The sequence below is a fragment of the Macrobrachium nipponense genome, chromosome 16, assembly GCF_015104395.2.
Source record: "Macrobrachium nipponense isolate FS-2020 chromosome 16, ASM1510439v2, whole genome shotgun sequence".
Classification (NCBI taxonomy): domain Eukaryota; kingdom Metazoa; phylum Arthropoda; class Malacostraca; order Decapoda; family Palaemonidae; genus Macrobrachium; species Macrobrachium nipponense.
The window spans coordinates 75,697,093-75,712,092 of NC_087209.1; the positions used below are offsets into that span (position 1 = coordinate 75,697,093).

A 15,000-nucleotide genomic window follows, 5' to 3' on the forward strand; every position below is an offset into this window, starting at 1 on the left:
ACACCATAAATGTTTTCATGACATCCATTCGACAGCGGCCATTTTTAAGTTTTATGACTGAGATAGCTTCTTAAGTACTCAGGATACGGTCTGCCTTTTTTTTTTTAAGAAAATGGAAAACTAAACAGCGCGGTTCGTCACGGCCGGTTCCCATTCGACCTTTTAGGTTGGACCTTGTCTTCTTTTGTTTACAGAGTCATTTCAAATAATAATATTAATAATTCGTGAACATCTACAGGGTGGTCCGAAAGTCTTGTTACCCCTACCAAAAAGTACCAACAACATGTATTGAAATAATACAAAACGCATATCCTGGATTCAGCTTATTCACTGTAAGAACAATAGAACGAAATAAGAACACCGAAACAATACAAAAACAAGAAATACAGTAATAGTTTATTTGCTTTCATTGATACTGTTACACATCGAGACGGTCTGTATGAACTCCATCACTTTCGTGGCACAAAACGATGCAGCGCCGTGAGTGATATTCGACGAAGCTGTGCTTCGGTCATTGTCGCAAATACTGCCCGAACAGCGTCCTCCAACTGTTGGGTATTTTGGTATCCTTCATGTGAAACGTTCTCTTTGGCAGGGGTAACGAGACTTTCGAACCACCCTGTACATTAAAACATTTCCAGATAGCAAGAATGTAAAACAAACGCATACGAACCTTTATTCCATGGTAGTATGTAAAACAAACGCATACGAACCTTTATTCCATGGTAGTACCAATGTTACCTACATAACAATAAATCTTAAAACAAAAAAGGAAAAATGAAGGCCACAGCCTTAGGTCTCCCAGTAGCCTTAGGCTAACATGATCATAATGGTGGCTGCGCAGTCTTCCTTTTTATTATGACTGACGTCCCGAGACCCAATCCCTTCATCTCCCACACAAGATCCCATAGACACAATAAAGACGCGGATGAGGCGACTGCAAATGCGTGTTGCAAAGCCAGTTATCATCATTATTCAAATGAGGTTCCAAAGGTTCCAATGGAAATCCCTTCTCAAGGGTCATTAACGTGTAAAGGAATCTTCGACATACTGGAAACCCCATATTTGAAAACAAGTTTAAAACGAGAAAAAAAAAAAAAAAAAAATACACCTGAAAACAAGTTTCAAATGAGAAAAAATAAATTCTATATCTGACAATATTTGAAACGTGAAAAAAATTCTTCATCTGCAAGCAAATTTAAAATAAGAAAAGAAAATCCCACATCTGAAAACAAGTTTAAAATAGAGAAAAAAATCATAAATCTGAAAATAAGTTTAAATGAGAAAAAAGTCCTATATTTGAAAGCAAGTTTAAATGTTTTCTTAAAATCCCATGCCTGGAATCGAGTTTAAAATGAGAAAAAAATCCTATAACTGAGAACGTTTGAATTGAGAAAAAAATTCTACATCTGGAAGCAAATTTAAAATAAGAAAAAAAAAATCCTATATCTGAAAGCAAGTTTCAAATGAGGAAAAAAAATCCTATATCTGAAAACAAGTTTAAGTGAGAAAAAAATACTATATTTGAAAGCGAGTTTAAAAAAATCCCATGTCTGAAAAAAGTTTGAAATTACAAAAAAAAAACTATTATGTGAAATTAAGTGTAAAATGAGAGAAAACCCATGTCTGAAAACTAGTTTCAAATGAGAAAAAACCTAAAACTATCTGCAAGTAAGTTTAGATTTAGCTTAAAAAAAGGTCCGTAAAAGGTCACGAACTTGGAATGCAATCTTCCATTAATAAACCTAATCTGAAGGAAATAGTTATGGAAAGCAAACATTTATGTTTCCAGCAGTACTATTACTCGTTATCAACCACCAAATTATAATGAAGGACATTTAACAGGTCGCCGTTAAAGGAACTGTTAGTCCTAGCTACCAAATAATGTTATTTTTTGTTTAACACTTTGTTATATAAGCAAACTGATGGTGTAAGCATGGGATCCGGCATAGGACCATCTTTGGCTAATGCTTTTATGTATTTTATGGAGAAGAAATAGTTACACGACTGCTCTTCAGATTTTGAGCCCTCATTGCACAGAAGGTATGTCGATGATACATTCTTAATTTCAAAGAGTCGTGACCAGATTCCTGGTTTTTTAGAGTACTTTAATAGTAACCATATTAATATAGATTTTACTTCTGAAGTCGAAGATAATCATACGCTTTCTTTTCTACATATTCAGGTAAAAAATCGTAATAATAAATTTCACACTTCAGTCTTTAGAAAGCCTACTTTCACAGGTCTTATGTCGAAATTGCAATCAGCTACACCTTTGAAATATCAGATGAATTTAATATTTACGCTAGTTGCCGGCTATTTGAATTTGCATGAAGAATTGGAATTTTTAAGGTCACTCTTAAAAAGCAATGGCTATCCGTTGAATTACGTGAATACATATATTGGTGAACAACTCTCAAACTTATATGTAAACAAACAACCCGAAACTACCGCTAACGTAAAGAAACCTGTTATTTATCTACCTTTAACATCTACTGGAACTCATAGTTACGATTTAAAAAAGCAATTAATTTCTATTTTGTCCATTGGTTACCCTCAGCTGGATCTCAAAATATATTTCACTTTACAAACTAAATTAGGAAATGTCTTTAAAATTTAAGACCCTATACTAACAAGCCTTCAGTCCAATCTGATCTACTATAAATGACAGTGCAGTGGTTGTGATGCCACTTACGTTGGAAAAACTACCAGATCAGCTTGGATGAGATGGTTTGAACACCTTGGTAGGTAATTTGGTACAGGCAATTATCTTTCAACACCTAGTTACAGTCCAATTAGAGAACACAGCGAGGAGACCGGTCACACTTTACATATTGATGATTTTTCCGTTTTAACCTCTGCTCAGTTTGCTACAGACCTCGACATTTTAGAAGTTCTATAATCTGTCAAGATAAAGCCTTCTTTGGCTAGAAATGTGGCTGTAACCTCACTTTTGTGTTGTTAGTCTGCATTCTGCTGGTTTATATATTGACTTAGTGTATTTACTGTTCCTTTGTACCATCCGTTTTTATGACAAATTTCCATTTTGCTTTTTTTAATTTAATTTTATTTATTCACTTATTTCAATTAGCCTTTTTAAGTTTTTTTTTTAATATTAGCCATCTCTTAACGTACTCTCATTATTTTTTTTTTCATATTTTGCTGCGTTATTGCGAATTTGATTACAGGACTTATATTGTCCTTAATTTTAATTTAGGTTAATAACGAGTGACAGTACTGCTCGAAACATGTCCCAATGAAGTTGTACAAACTGTTGTTCCGGGTTTTGGCCTTGGTGTCCTTACTGGTAGATGGCGCTTCCTGCTGGTGTTTCAATTGCGCTATATATATATATATATATGTATATATGTATATATATATATATATATATATATATATACACATATATATATATATATATATATATATATATATATATATATATATATATATATATATATATGTATGTATGTATGTATGTATGTATGCATGTATGTATATATGTTTGTGTGAGTGTATACATACATGTATCATATTTCTACTTGAATGAAATCTCGTTGTGTGGGTGTGAGGTGGTACGCAAAGTCTATAATTACATGAGTGTGCCTGCACCCTAAAATCATCATTCGATAAACTCCTATTCTTGGAAGAATAATAATTATCGTTTCTCCTGATCACCTTTGTGATTCAGCCGTTGTTCGTTTTCCTGCATTCTCATAATATGACCTTCGTCAAAACGAGAAGCATTATCATCATTATTATTATTATTATTATTATTATTATTGGAGAAACAAATCCACAGTTATGTAAATGTACATATATTTAAGTTTAAAACAGAAAAGATAGCTTTCGGGAATCTGTACGGTTCCCCTTATCAACCCGAGATTGATAAGGGGAACCGTACAGATTCCCGAAAGCTATCTTTTCTGTTTTAAACTTAAATATATGTACATTTACATAACTGTGGATTTGTTTCTCCATTTGAAGACTCGTGCTACTATGAGGAATTTTTAATTATTATTATTATTTATTATTATTATTATTATTATTATTATTATTATTATTATTATTATTATTATTATTATTGAGTCTTGTTTTCTTCAATTTTCGCATTCAGACTTCTGGCCTGACATTTGAAACCACCTAAGGTCCTTAGCTGGAGATTAATTGTATGCTATATGTTTGTTTTAATTGTTATCTATATCTGTTATTTTTACGATTATTCTCAATTATTGGTGCTGCAATTATCGTATTATAAATACTACTTTTTTCTACTTCTTCAGCAATTGCGTGGATATTGCCGATTATCATTTTTATTATGTTACTCGATTATCTATTTTATTATTATTATTATTATTATTATTATTATTATTATTATTATTATTATTATTATTATTATTATTATATTATTACTACTATTATTATTATATTATTATTATTATTTTTATTATTATTATATTATTATTATTAATACAATATAAGGCACGCCCTTTAGTACATGCTGATAAGAATTACGATTATTATATTATTATTATTATATTATTATTATTATTATTATTATTATTATTATTATTATTATTATTATATTATTATTATTATTAATACATATCAGGCACTGCCCTTTAGTACATGCTGATATGAATTACGATTATTATTACTTTTGTTAAAAATGACTGCTGCTTCAGCACTATTAATCTTGTAAAGAGTCTTCTCTATCTTTCTGATGACGGCTTTCTCGCCCCGACTTACGCTCTGGCCAATGCCTTAATAAAATTCCGACCCCTTATATCCCCTCCAGGTACTGCCTCACCTCATCGGTGGAATTTTTGGAGAAGATCCGCGACGCCCCCGGTGCGGGAACCATGGCGTCCTTAGACGTTGAGTCCCTATTCACCAACGTCCCAGTCGACAAGACGATAGGGATCATCATGGAGCGGGTATATAGGAATCCCGATATGAGACCCCCTAACATCCCAGGAGACTTCTTAAGAACCCTGCTGGATATCTGTACGAAGAGAGCCCCTTTCACCACCCACCGAGGACAGATGTACCGCCAAAAGGACGGCGTAGTGATGGGGTCCCCCTTAGGAGTCCTCTTTGCTAACTTCTACATGGGAGAAGTGGAAGAAAGGGTCTTCTCGCAACATAGATGTCCCCGCACATATGGACGCTATATCGATGACATCTTCGTGCAAGCCGACTGCGAGGATGAGGTAGAAGCCCTTCGGCAGCAGTTCTTGCAGCACAGCGCACTCAACTTCACTGTCGAGTACAGCAGCAACGATCGGCTCCCCTTCCTCGACGTCCTTGTCACGAAGACGAATCAGAAGTTGGCGACTACAGTTTATACCAAAGCTACGAACCTTGGACTTTGTCTAAATGGTGAAAGCGAGTGTCCTGCGCGGTTCAAGACCCCCACCGTCAGGGCCTTCGTCAGGAGGGCCCTCTCGCACTGTTCGACATGGCAGGACACACCTCGAACTCGACCGAGCATCCCAGATGCTAATTAACAATGGGTACTCGAATAAACTCGTAAACCGAGAAACACGAGCCGCCCTTGACAAGTGGTACATGACAGAGGAAGAGAGAAGGAACATTCCACCCCCGGAGGATATCAAACTTTTCTATAAAGCCTTCATGCACCACCAATACATGGAGGACGAAGCAGCCATGAAGAAAATAATAGAGGAACACGTCCGCCCCATGGAGGAAGGAAAGAGAGTGTCCCTCATTATTTACTACAAGAATCGGCGTACGAAGGACCTCCTGATGAAGAACAACCCCTCCCCGCCGGTAGGAGACCCCCTGAAGCAGTCCAACGTCGTCTACCGATACGTATGCCCCGCCCAAGGATGCCCTGGGATTTACATTGGCATGACGACGATGCGCCTGTCAAAAAGGATTTCCTGCCACGCCCAGGAGGGCGCCATTAGGCAGCACGCCCTTGTAGTACACCACAGAAACATCTCAAGAGACGACATCGTCAGGAATATTAAGATCATCGGGAGAGCACCTGACCCACAACGTCTGCGTCTCCTAGAAGCGCTGCTCATCCTCGAAGAAAAGCATCCCTTTAATACCACCCAAGAAGCGTTCCTGATACCGACGTGTGTGAGGAGGACCACATCCCTCTCCCCCAACGAAAGTAACAGCACGCATGAAACAAACACCGGACATGAAAATATTACCAGGGGTGACGTCACTCAGGTCAAGAGGCTCCCGGTGATACCCCCGTATGAGTCACCTTCCCAGGAACCAATGAAAACCCGACCTCCCGGAGAGGTGCTCTGACCGTAGCTCAAGAGCTCGCAACACCATGATAAAAGGAGATGGACTCGCCACTGGAATTCAGTCCCTCAGCAGTTATCGCTTGATAATGTCCTGTCGATCAGGAGGAAACGTCGCGTTGGAGAGAGAGAGAGAGAGAGAATTGTATAAGTAATAATAAATCAAATGACTAAACCGAATTTTACCATGCCCTTTGGTGCGTTGCTCGCCAGTCTAAGCAACAACGAGAAAGCGGTCATCAGAAAGATAGAGAAGACTCTTTACAAGATTAATAGTGCTGAAGCAGCAGTCAATTTTAACAAAACATGCCTACGAGAGGGTCTCCTTCCGAGATTATTATTACTATTATTATTTTGTTAAAAATGATGGCAGCATCAGTGGAATTGATTTTATATATGGTCTTTTCAATTCTTTTTATTATTGTCTTCTCATCAGGGCTAATATTTGCTAATAGCTGGCCGATGTTCATATCTTGGTTGAAGAAATGTTTTCAAAAATACTAATTTATTGATATAATAACAAAAGTGATGTATGGTCACCGTAGGATTAACAAATCTTAGCCTAAGGGCGTAACAGAATTCCAACGTTTCCAACTGTATCATCGGTTCATTTTCAAGGAAAGGTGAGTGTGAACTGATTGGAATGGGGTCGTTAGGCGGTATTTATTGTGTCCCAGGTGCTCTGTCTGATGAGCGCTGCGTTTTCATTGGCTGAACAGAGGATTAAGTCCCTGAGTCAAGCCGTCTTGCAGAGGTGGATGCTCGCACTGCTCCTCGCGTGCGGATGCTGGTGACTGGGAGCGTAGTATTGAGCAGGGGCACCTGATTGGTCCGTTTGATCGGCTTCATGAGCGTGGCAGGATATCCTCTTGGAAAATCGCATCGTTGTCATACCAATGTAGGCGCCGGGGCATTCCCGGACAGGGCATTTGTATTGGTAGACAACGTTAGTTTTCTTGAGAGGGTCCTGCATCACGGGGGCTGGATAGTTTTTCATAATCAGGCCACAGGTCTTCTTGCTTTTGTAGTAAATGATCAATTTCACTTTTTTCGCAGGGTCCGTTGGGGGGCCGTTCTTTTCGATGATGTTACGAAGGGCTCATTCGTCCTCTGTATTTCTTGTGAAATACTCCCTTGTAAAATAGAGTGACGTCTTCAAGGGCGGCGGGGTGAGGCTCCTGCTAGTACCACTTATCGATGTTTCTGCGAATGGCTTTTTCGACGTCCCGGTTGGAATACCCGTTGTTAATTAAAACTATGGCAACACGATGTTTGAAGAGGATATCCTGCCATGCTCAGGAAGGCGCCATCTATAACCATGCAAAAAACGTCCACAATACCTGGATAACTCACAAGGACATTATTCCTAATATCGGTATTATCGATAAGGCAGCAGACCACCGTCGCCTCCGCCTCTTGGAGGCCCTACATATCGGGAAGGAGAGACCTAGCCTCAACACCACTCAAGAGACTTCATTCCTCCCGACGGTGGCGCATAGGGCGCCGCCCGCCGGCACCATAGAGCCGATCGAACGGACCAATCAGGTGCCCCTGCCCAATACTACGCTCCCAGTCTCCAGCGTCTGCACGCCAAGAGCAGTGCGAGCTTCCACCTCTGCAAGACGGCTTGACTCAGGGACTTAATCCTCTGTTCAGCCAATGAAAACGCAGCGCTCATCAGACAGAGCACCTGGGACACAATAAATACCGCCGAACGACCCCATTCCTTCAGTTGCTGCTCCGCTTCCGTAGTAGCAACATCGCTGCTCCTGCACCTAGACTCAACCCAGATTCGTTTGCCGGCCAATCACCAGCCAGATTCCATCTCCGCCCAGACTCCTCCCACTTTCAGCTGCCGACCAATGAGAAGCCAGAGTTGAATAGCACAAGCTTCTTTTCAGGATTTCAAGCATGTGCTTCTCTGCCACTAGCCAATCATTTTGCAGTATCTCTGCATACTCTCCCTGCATTTTAGCCCTGCTGACTTTATAGTCGGTGCACTAAGCAAGGGAAAATAAGACTTGAGAGAGCTCTCTCACTGTTTTATAAGTAATTTCAAGACTCATTTCACTCCTCTTTCTCTCAAAAAAATAACCTTCCCACACTAACACCGTCTCTCTTGTGGAAAATTTGGTAGCCGTTGTTGTCTTTAAAACTCCAACAGAAGCAAGACTCAAGAGGCAAAACGTTCTACTGTCGCAATACTACATTGCAAGTAGCATAGGGAAAGCATAGGCTGGCGCCTTCCATAAGCCAGAACTCATTCTAATTGATAACCAAGCACTTCAGGCAACAGTCACACATCTAACCACACCTCACAGATATCCTCAACCCTCTTTCTCTACTTGAAATATAAAGACATAGCATCCTCACCCTTATCATCTCCCACCATCATACCTGACACCCATACCAAACCAGCAGCCTCCGAGACACCAATGACAATGACTAGAAGACGGACCAGATCGAGCGGCAGCACCCCTGACACCAATTCTCCAAAAATACAGAGACCACGAATTCGCTCTCCCCAAGAATACTCTCTAGATGACAACCCCTCACAGGCAAATAAACAACCCCTCCAACGATTAACCCTCCCCCCAACCCCCTGGACAGCTCTGATGAACATGAACACAACTCACACTCTGAATCAACACAAGGAAATGATGGATACCAGGTAGCCCACAACAGGAAGAAATTAAGGAAAATGAGAAAGACACCAAACACCACATACACACAACCTCCTGCAATATCACAAGACAACACGCAAATAGACACACAATCCTTAACTGAATTCCCTCCACTACACAAATTTAAAGTAATCCCCACTCCTGATCAGACGACATATGCAGCAATACAGGAACTTGAGAACAAACACCCCGCCATACAAATAATTGCCAAACCTAACAACAGAGGACATTTCATAATCATGCCCAAAAACCAGGAATTAGCAGACATCCTTAAAAACGACAAAAACTTCCAGTATCTAGACCCGACACAGAAAACTGAAAAAGGCATAATACGTGGATACCCGACAACCCTTCCAGTGGACCCCATTAAGAAGCTACCAGGAGTGTTACATGCAGAAAGATGCTTAAACAAAGCAAAGGAACCTACTAAGAAGGTCCTCGTCACTTTCCAAGGTAAAAGGCCCCCTGTCGTAGACATCCCGACATGGGGCAAATACTAGACCGAAGTTTTCACGCCCCAACAAGGGACTGCATCGATAGGCACAAAAGGAAAGAAGCAACTACAGCCAGATGCCCCAACTGCCACAAAGGACACCATGCATGGTACAAAGGCTGCATGGAGAGACTGAAAAGGATCTGGAAGATGAAAGGATCTTCCCCCCACACCCACCCCCCCCCCCCCCCCACGACCACAGCCAAAACCGAATCACACACAACAATACACATCACAATCACAACCACCTACTAGACAGCAAGAACCCCAAAAACATCTCTCCAGACAATGGCAGCAATCAACTCAACAACACACACACAAACCAGAACCACCACAATCACAAAAACCCCAACACCACCAGCAAGCAATCCTAAAGACCCCCTACGTCAGCCGAGACCCCAGACTCGCAAATGGCACACAACAATACACACAGATGAACATGCCCGTCCCAGATGCCAAGCTGACTTCCTTCCTACCTTACTCCACACCAAAACAGCCACTCCTCCCCACCCCACCCAATCATCACACCATGCCCTCTTCCTCCCACCCCGTTCATGAGAGTAGCACCTGTACTGGTAGTCGGGGCAGTGCCACAGAGCCCCCCATCAACAGTCACAATTACATCCTCACACGTGAAGAACTCAGGAGAGAAATAGCATCTGTAGTAACACAAGTTCTCCGCCACTTACTCCCAGAGCAACACTTTACACCAGATCTCAGAAAAACACTACTATCATTGCTAAACTAAAATGGAGCAAAACAATCAAAACCCAAACAACACCCTAAACGACGGAAACGGCACACACAACCCTAAAAATCCTTCAATGGAACATAAACAGTGCCAACTCAAAATACGCCACACTGCAATCACAGGTGCTTGTAGAAAAACATGACATTGTCCTCCTACAGGAAACTCTTGTTAGAGAGACCAACAAATTCTCATTTCAGGGATACACAGTATACAAAACCCCACACACAAATGAAAACAGAGGTTTAATCACCCTTGTGAAAGCAACAATTCCATCAGAGAAAATATTCAACATAAGACTAGAAAATACCTCACTAGTCATTCACAACATATACAAAGCCCATGACAAAATCCTTGAAGGAGAGAACCTCTTCAGTGCTGCCTCCAGAGAAAACACATTCTTTGCAGGAGACTTCAATGCTCATTATCCATGCCTACGATCCAAACAGCATACAAATGCAGCAGGCAGACACATACATCTGCTTTTGGAAGAATTTCCTGAAGTAGCACTGCTAAATAACACAAATGAAGCTACTCACCTCTGAAGAGGCAGACTAGACCTGAGCTTCGTATCCCAAAACCTGAAGGAAGAATGTGCACGGAAAGTGCACCCAATACTAACCAGTGATCACTTTGCAACTGAAACCAGCAGGATGGAGACCAGACCTGGCAAACTGGCTCACATTTGAAAACCATATGACTGTGTGGGCAACACAGTACCTCCAAACTCTGGCCCAAAACATAAATACGCTTCAGGAGGATTTTGTGAGTAGCCTGCATAATGCAGCAAACATCTCCATGCCTAAGAAAACATTTACCACTAACAAAACCCCCCACAAGGACAGCTGATACTATAACACAAGAATCAAGGAAATGAACACAAGAGTAAATGGAACAAGAAAACTCTTCAGACGCAATCCCACTGATGAGATGCATGCTCTTCTAAGAGAGGTTATAAACCATGCAACACAAACTGCCAAAGAAGTAAAGCAAGAAACCTGGCTTAAATGGTGCTCACAGTCTACCCAACTTACTCCCATTGCAAAAATGTTCAAATGGTTCAACAAAATATCAGGAAAAACCAAGATAACACAACCACACCATCCTGACCCTCAAGCTGAAGCAAACAGACTTGCACAACATTTTGCCGACAGGACCAAATCAGCACACCTACCACAAGCCACAAGAGAAAGGCAAGTGGCACTAGACCCAGGACTGGGCAAAGCCCTTCAAAAGGGAACAGACACAGCCCCTGGAGCAGACATGATCACATACAGCATGCTGATGAACATGGGAACGGCAGCCAAAATAGTTCATCTCCATATAATCAACAGAACATACACAGAGCGCAGTAGACCCACACAATGGAACCAGCAAGATACACAACCGATCCCCAAGCCCAAAGAACCCAACTCCGACAGACCCATCTCTCTCATCAGTTGCTCAGAAAAGACTGCAGAGAGAATGGTACTAAACAGACTGCAATGGAAAACAGGACCTCTACACCATCGCCTATATGCCTAAAAAGAGGGGGATAGGCACACAAGAATGCCTAGCAGATGTCATGTCCACAATTAATGAGACTTAGAAAAAGTTTATGAGCTAGCCAGTGCAGCTGCCATCCTCGAAGCCTTGGCTGACAAGGCAGTGAAAGGCAACCTTTTAGCATGGGCCAAAGGATACATGCAAAACAGACAGGCCAGAGTCACCTTCCAAGGAGCAAGCTCGGACTTTCTCAGTCTGGAGAATGGAACACCTCAAGGAGGCATTCTCAGCCCCTTCCTTTTCAATGTATTAATGGAAAAATTAGCCACAACCATCCTGCCCAATGGGGTTGAAATATTCATTTATGCAGATGATGTCTGTCTAGTCAGCACAGACAGACACAGAGCTCACCAGAACATGCAAAGTGCAATAATACAAATCGAAAATAGATGCACAGACCTAGGTCTAAAAATCAACACTGCAAAGACTAAAGCAATGGCCATCACACACAGTCTAGACCCAAATGAAATACAGCTCATAGGTGAACCCATTGAATGGGTAGACAACTATACCTTGGAGTAAACATAAACAAGCAACTCTCCCCATGCAAAGAACTTGAAATACTCAAGCAGAAAGTCAAAGGCAGACACAATGCCATGAGAAGGATCACCTCTCTACAACAGGGAGCAGTATATCACGCCTTCGGAACCTTCTACATACAAACAATAAGGTCAACAGTTGAGTATGCCGCACCTGTTCTCATCAGTCTCACAAGCACAGAGCAAAAGAGCCTTGAAGTAATTCAAAACAATGCCCTGTGACTCATCACAGGGGCTCCAATGTGGACTAACTTATGCATTCTGAAATATGAAACAAAATTACAGTCTCTGACATACATAATAGACCAGAGAAACACATCCATCCTGCTAAAAACCTTAAAAAATGAAAGGAACTGTCCACTAAAAAGAGAGATAAAAAAATGCATTGATCTCCAAGAAGAACTAGACTCACCCAAGACATACACTGGCAACCTTTTAGAAACACTAAGAAGAGTAGGCATGCAAAAGCATGCTGCTGCCATCAGAGAAGACTCTCCTCTCACTGAGTATGCTGAACCAGCACCCTGGAAACCAGAATTCTTCAATATCAACTACACAGTCCTCCCGGCAAGCAAGGAAGCATGCACCATCCAACAGCTGAAACAAGCAGCACAAGATTCAATAAGGAAAACAACAGCCACAAATGAATACTTTACAGATGGATCAGTAGACCTCAGCATCCCTGCGGCGGCAGCAGGAGTCTACTCGGCATCACTAAAAGGGAGCTGGAGGCTCTCAGACAATGCCTCCACTCTGCAGACTGAGCTGATAGCAATCGCTAAAGCGCTAGAAGACTCGCAACACAAACTAGGAAACACAACTATCCACACCGACTCGAAAGGAGCAATACAAGCCATCACAAAAGGCAAGGCAAAAGAAAATATCAAACTCCTGACAAGTATATGGGCAATTGCCAACATCCACCAAACCAGAAACAGACAGATAACTCTCAACTGGATTCCAAGTCACATAGGAATCCAAGGAAATGAGGAAGCAGACTCCCTAGCAAAGAGCGGGTTACACATCAACAACATAGGTATTAAAATCAGCCACTCACTGACTCAACTAAAAAGCAAAGCCGCAGCATACTGTCAAGTGTGAGAAGAAAGCAGTCAGGAGAGCGGTCTTTGGAGGCTCTAACACTGCGAAGTGGTATGTAGACACCACCAGTCTGCAACCACATGACATTCCCAAAGATATGTCACGAGCACTAGCAGTCATAATCCATCGACTAAGGCTTGGATACCAATGCACTTGGCAAAAGATAGTAGGCGATCCCAAGCCATGAAAGTACTGCAAAAGAATTCCAGAAGAACCTCTAGAACACTACCTCTTAGACTGTCCAGAAACAGAGCAACTAAGAGATAGGTATATTGGAAATGAACGCACAACCACTCAAATTACAAAGCACATTCTAGCAAACACCCATGAATTGGCAGGTTTCCTATGCTCCTACCCACCACCAAGGTAGGAACAGAACACTACCCTGACTGACAGCACATGGTGCCAACAATCATGATCACTACCCCATCCTACCCTAACTCACATAACATGCAAGACAAAAAAAAAACCTCTTTAACAGACATCCCCATTCATCTCTAGCCTCCTTCATCACCCCTCCCCTCACACTCATCACTATCCCTCCACCACTCTCACCAGACAACACACACCTAAAGAAACCGGACCGGAAAGACGAAAATGCCTCAGAATTTCACAAGCTATCTTACTAGCTAACTGTGCCTACAACTCAAACCTTCATTCCTCCAATCTGTTGGTCTCTCCTACTAGCCAACACTTACTACTATCGAGCTTTCCCTACGACTGAAGGGTACCTTTGGGTTTAAAGGGTTTCAACCTTGCCCATCAAATCCTTCATTCAATATCAAATCACCTTCACCACGTCATTCATGTATCACCAATAAAGTTTCATATCCGAAACATCTCACATCTCCAACTAATATGACATACGGGCTGCTCTACGAGCAAGAGCCCGTGCTGGCACAAGGCCAGCTTAATCTCAAAACAACAAACTCACCTTTCCTTGAAAATGAACCGATGATACGGTTGGAAACGTTGGAATTCCGTTACCCCTTTAGACTAAGATTTGTTAACCCTACGGTGACCATACGCCACTTTTGGTATCATATCGATAAATTAGTATTTTTAGAAAACATTTCTTTACCCAAGATATGAACATCGGCCAGCTATTAGCAAATATCAGCCATGATGAGAAGAGAATAATAAGAAAATTAAAAAAGACCATATATAAAATCAATTCCACTGATGCTGCCATCCTCTTTAACAAAACATGCTTGAGAGAGGTCTCCTACCTTCATTTATTATTATTATTATTATTATTATTATTATTATTATTATTATTATATTATTATTATTATTATTATTATTATTATTACAACATCAGGCACTGTCCTTTAGGCCATGCTGATATGAATTACGGAAGCAATCAGGCAAAACTAGACAAAATAAGACACATATATAAGAAATAGCGATTTCCAGATGCTGAAAATGAAGAAGAAAAAGGAGAGAGAAGAACAACATTCGCGCTTAAAGAATGGCAAGAAAAGAAAGGTAAACATATTACTGTGCGCCTAACAGAATTATACAATTAATAAGGAATTGTGCAGATTGAAAAAAAAAAAAAAAAAAACAAAAAAAAAAAAAAAAAAAAAAAAAAAAAAAAAAA

The 15,000-nt window shown here is 40.9% G+C and overlaps 2 protein-coding genes across 2 annotated transcripts in view; one reads left to right on the plus strand and one right to left on the minus strand.

Annotated features, from left to right (window-relative positions):
• The window catches only part of LOC135195821 (uncharacterized), a 553,178-nt gene that overhangs the window by 345,163 nt on the left and 193,015 nt on the right, over positions 1–15,000 (minus strand). The window lies entirely within an intron of this gene.
• Positions 12,756–13,397, plus strand: LOC135195373 (ribonuclease H-like). The gene has a single exon (XM_064221633.1). The coding sequence runs from the start codon at positions 12,756–12,758 to the stop codon at positions 13,395–13,397; it is 642 nt and encodes a 213-aa protein (XP_064077703.1).

Excerpts from the sequence above, each read along its gene's own strand:
- LOC135195373 (XM_064221633.1), top strand. The coding sequence starts at position 12,756 with ATGCAAAAGCATGCTGCTGCCATCAGAGAAGACTCTCCTCTCACTGAG.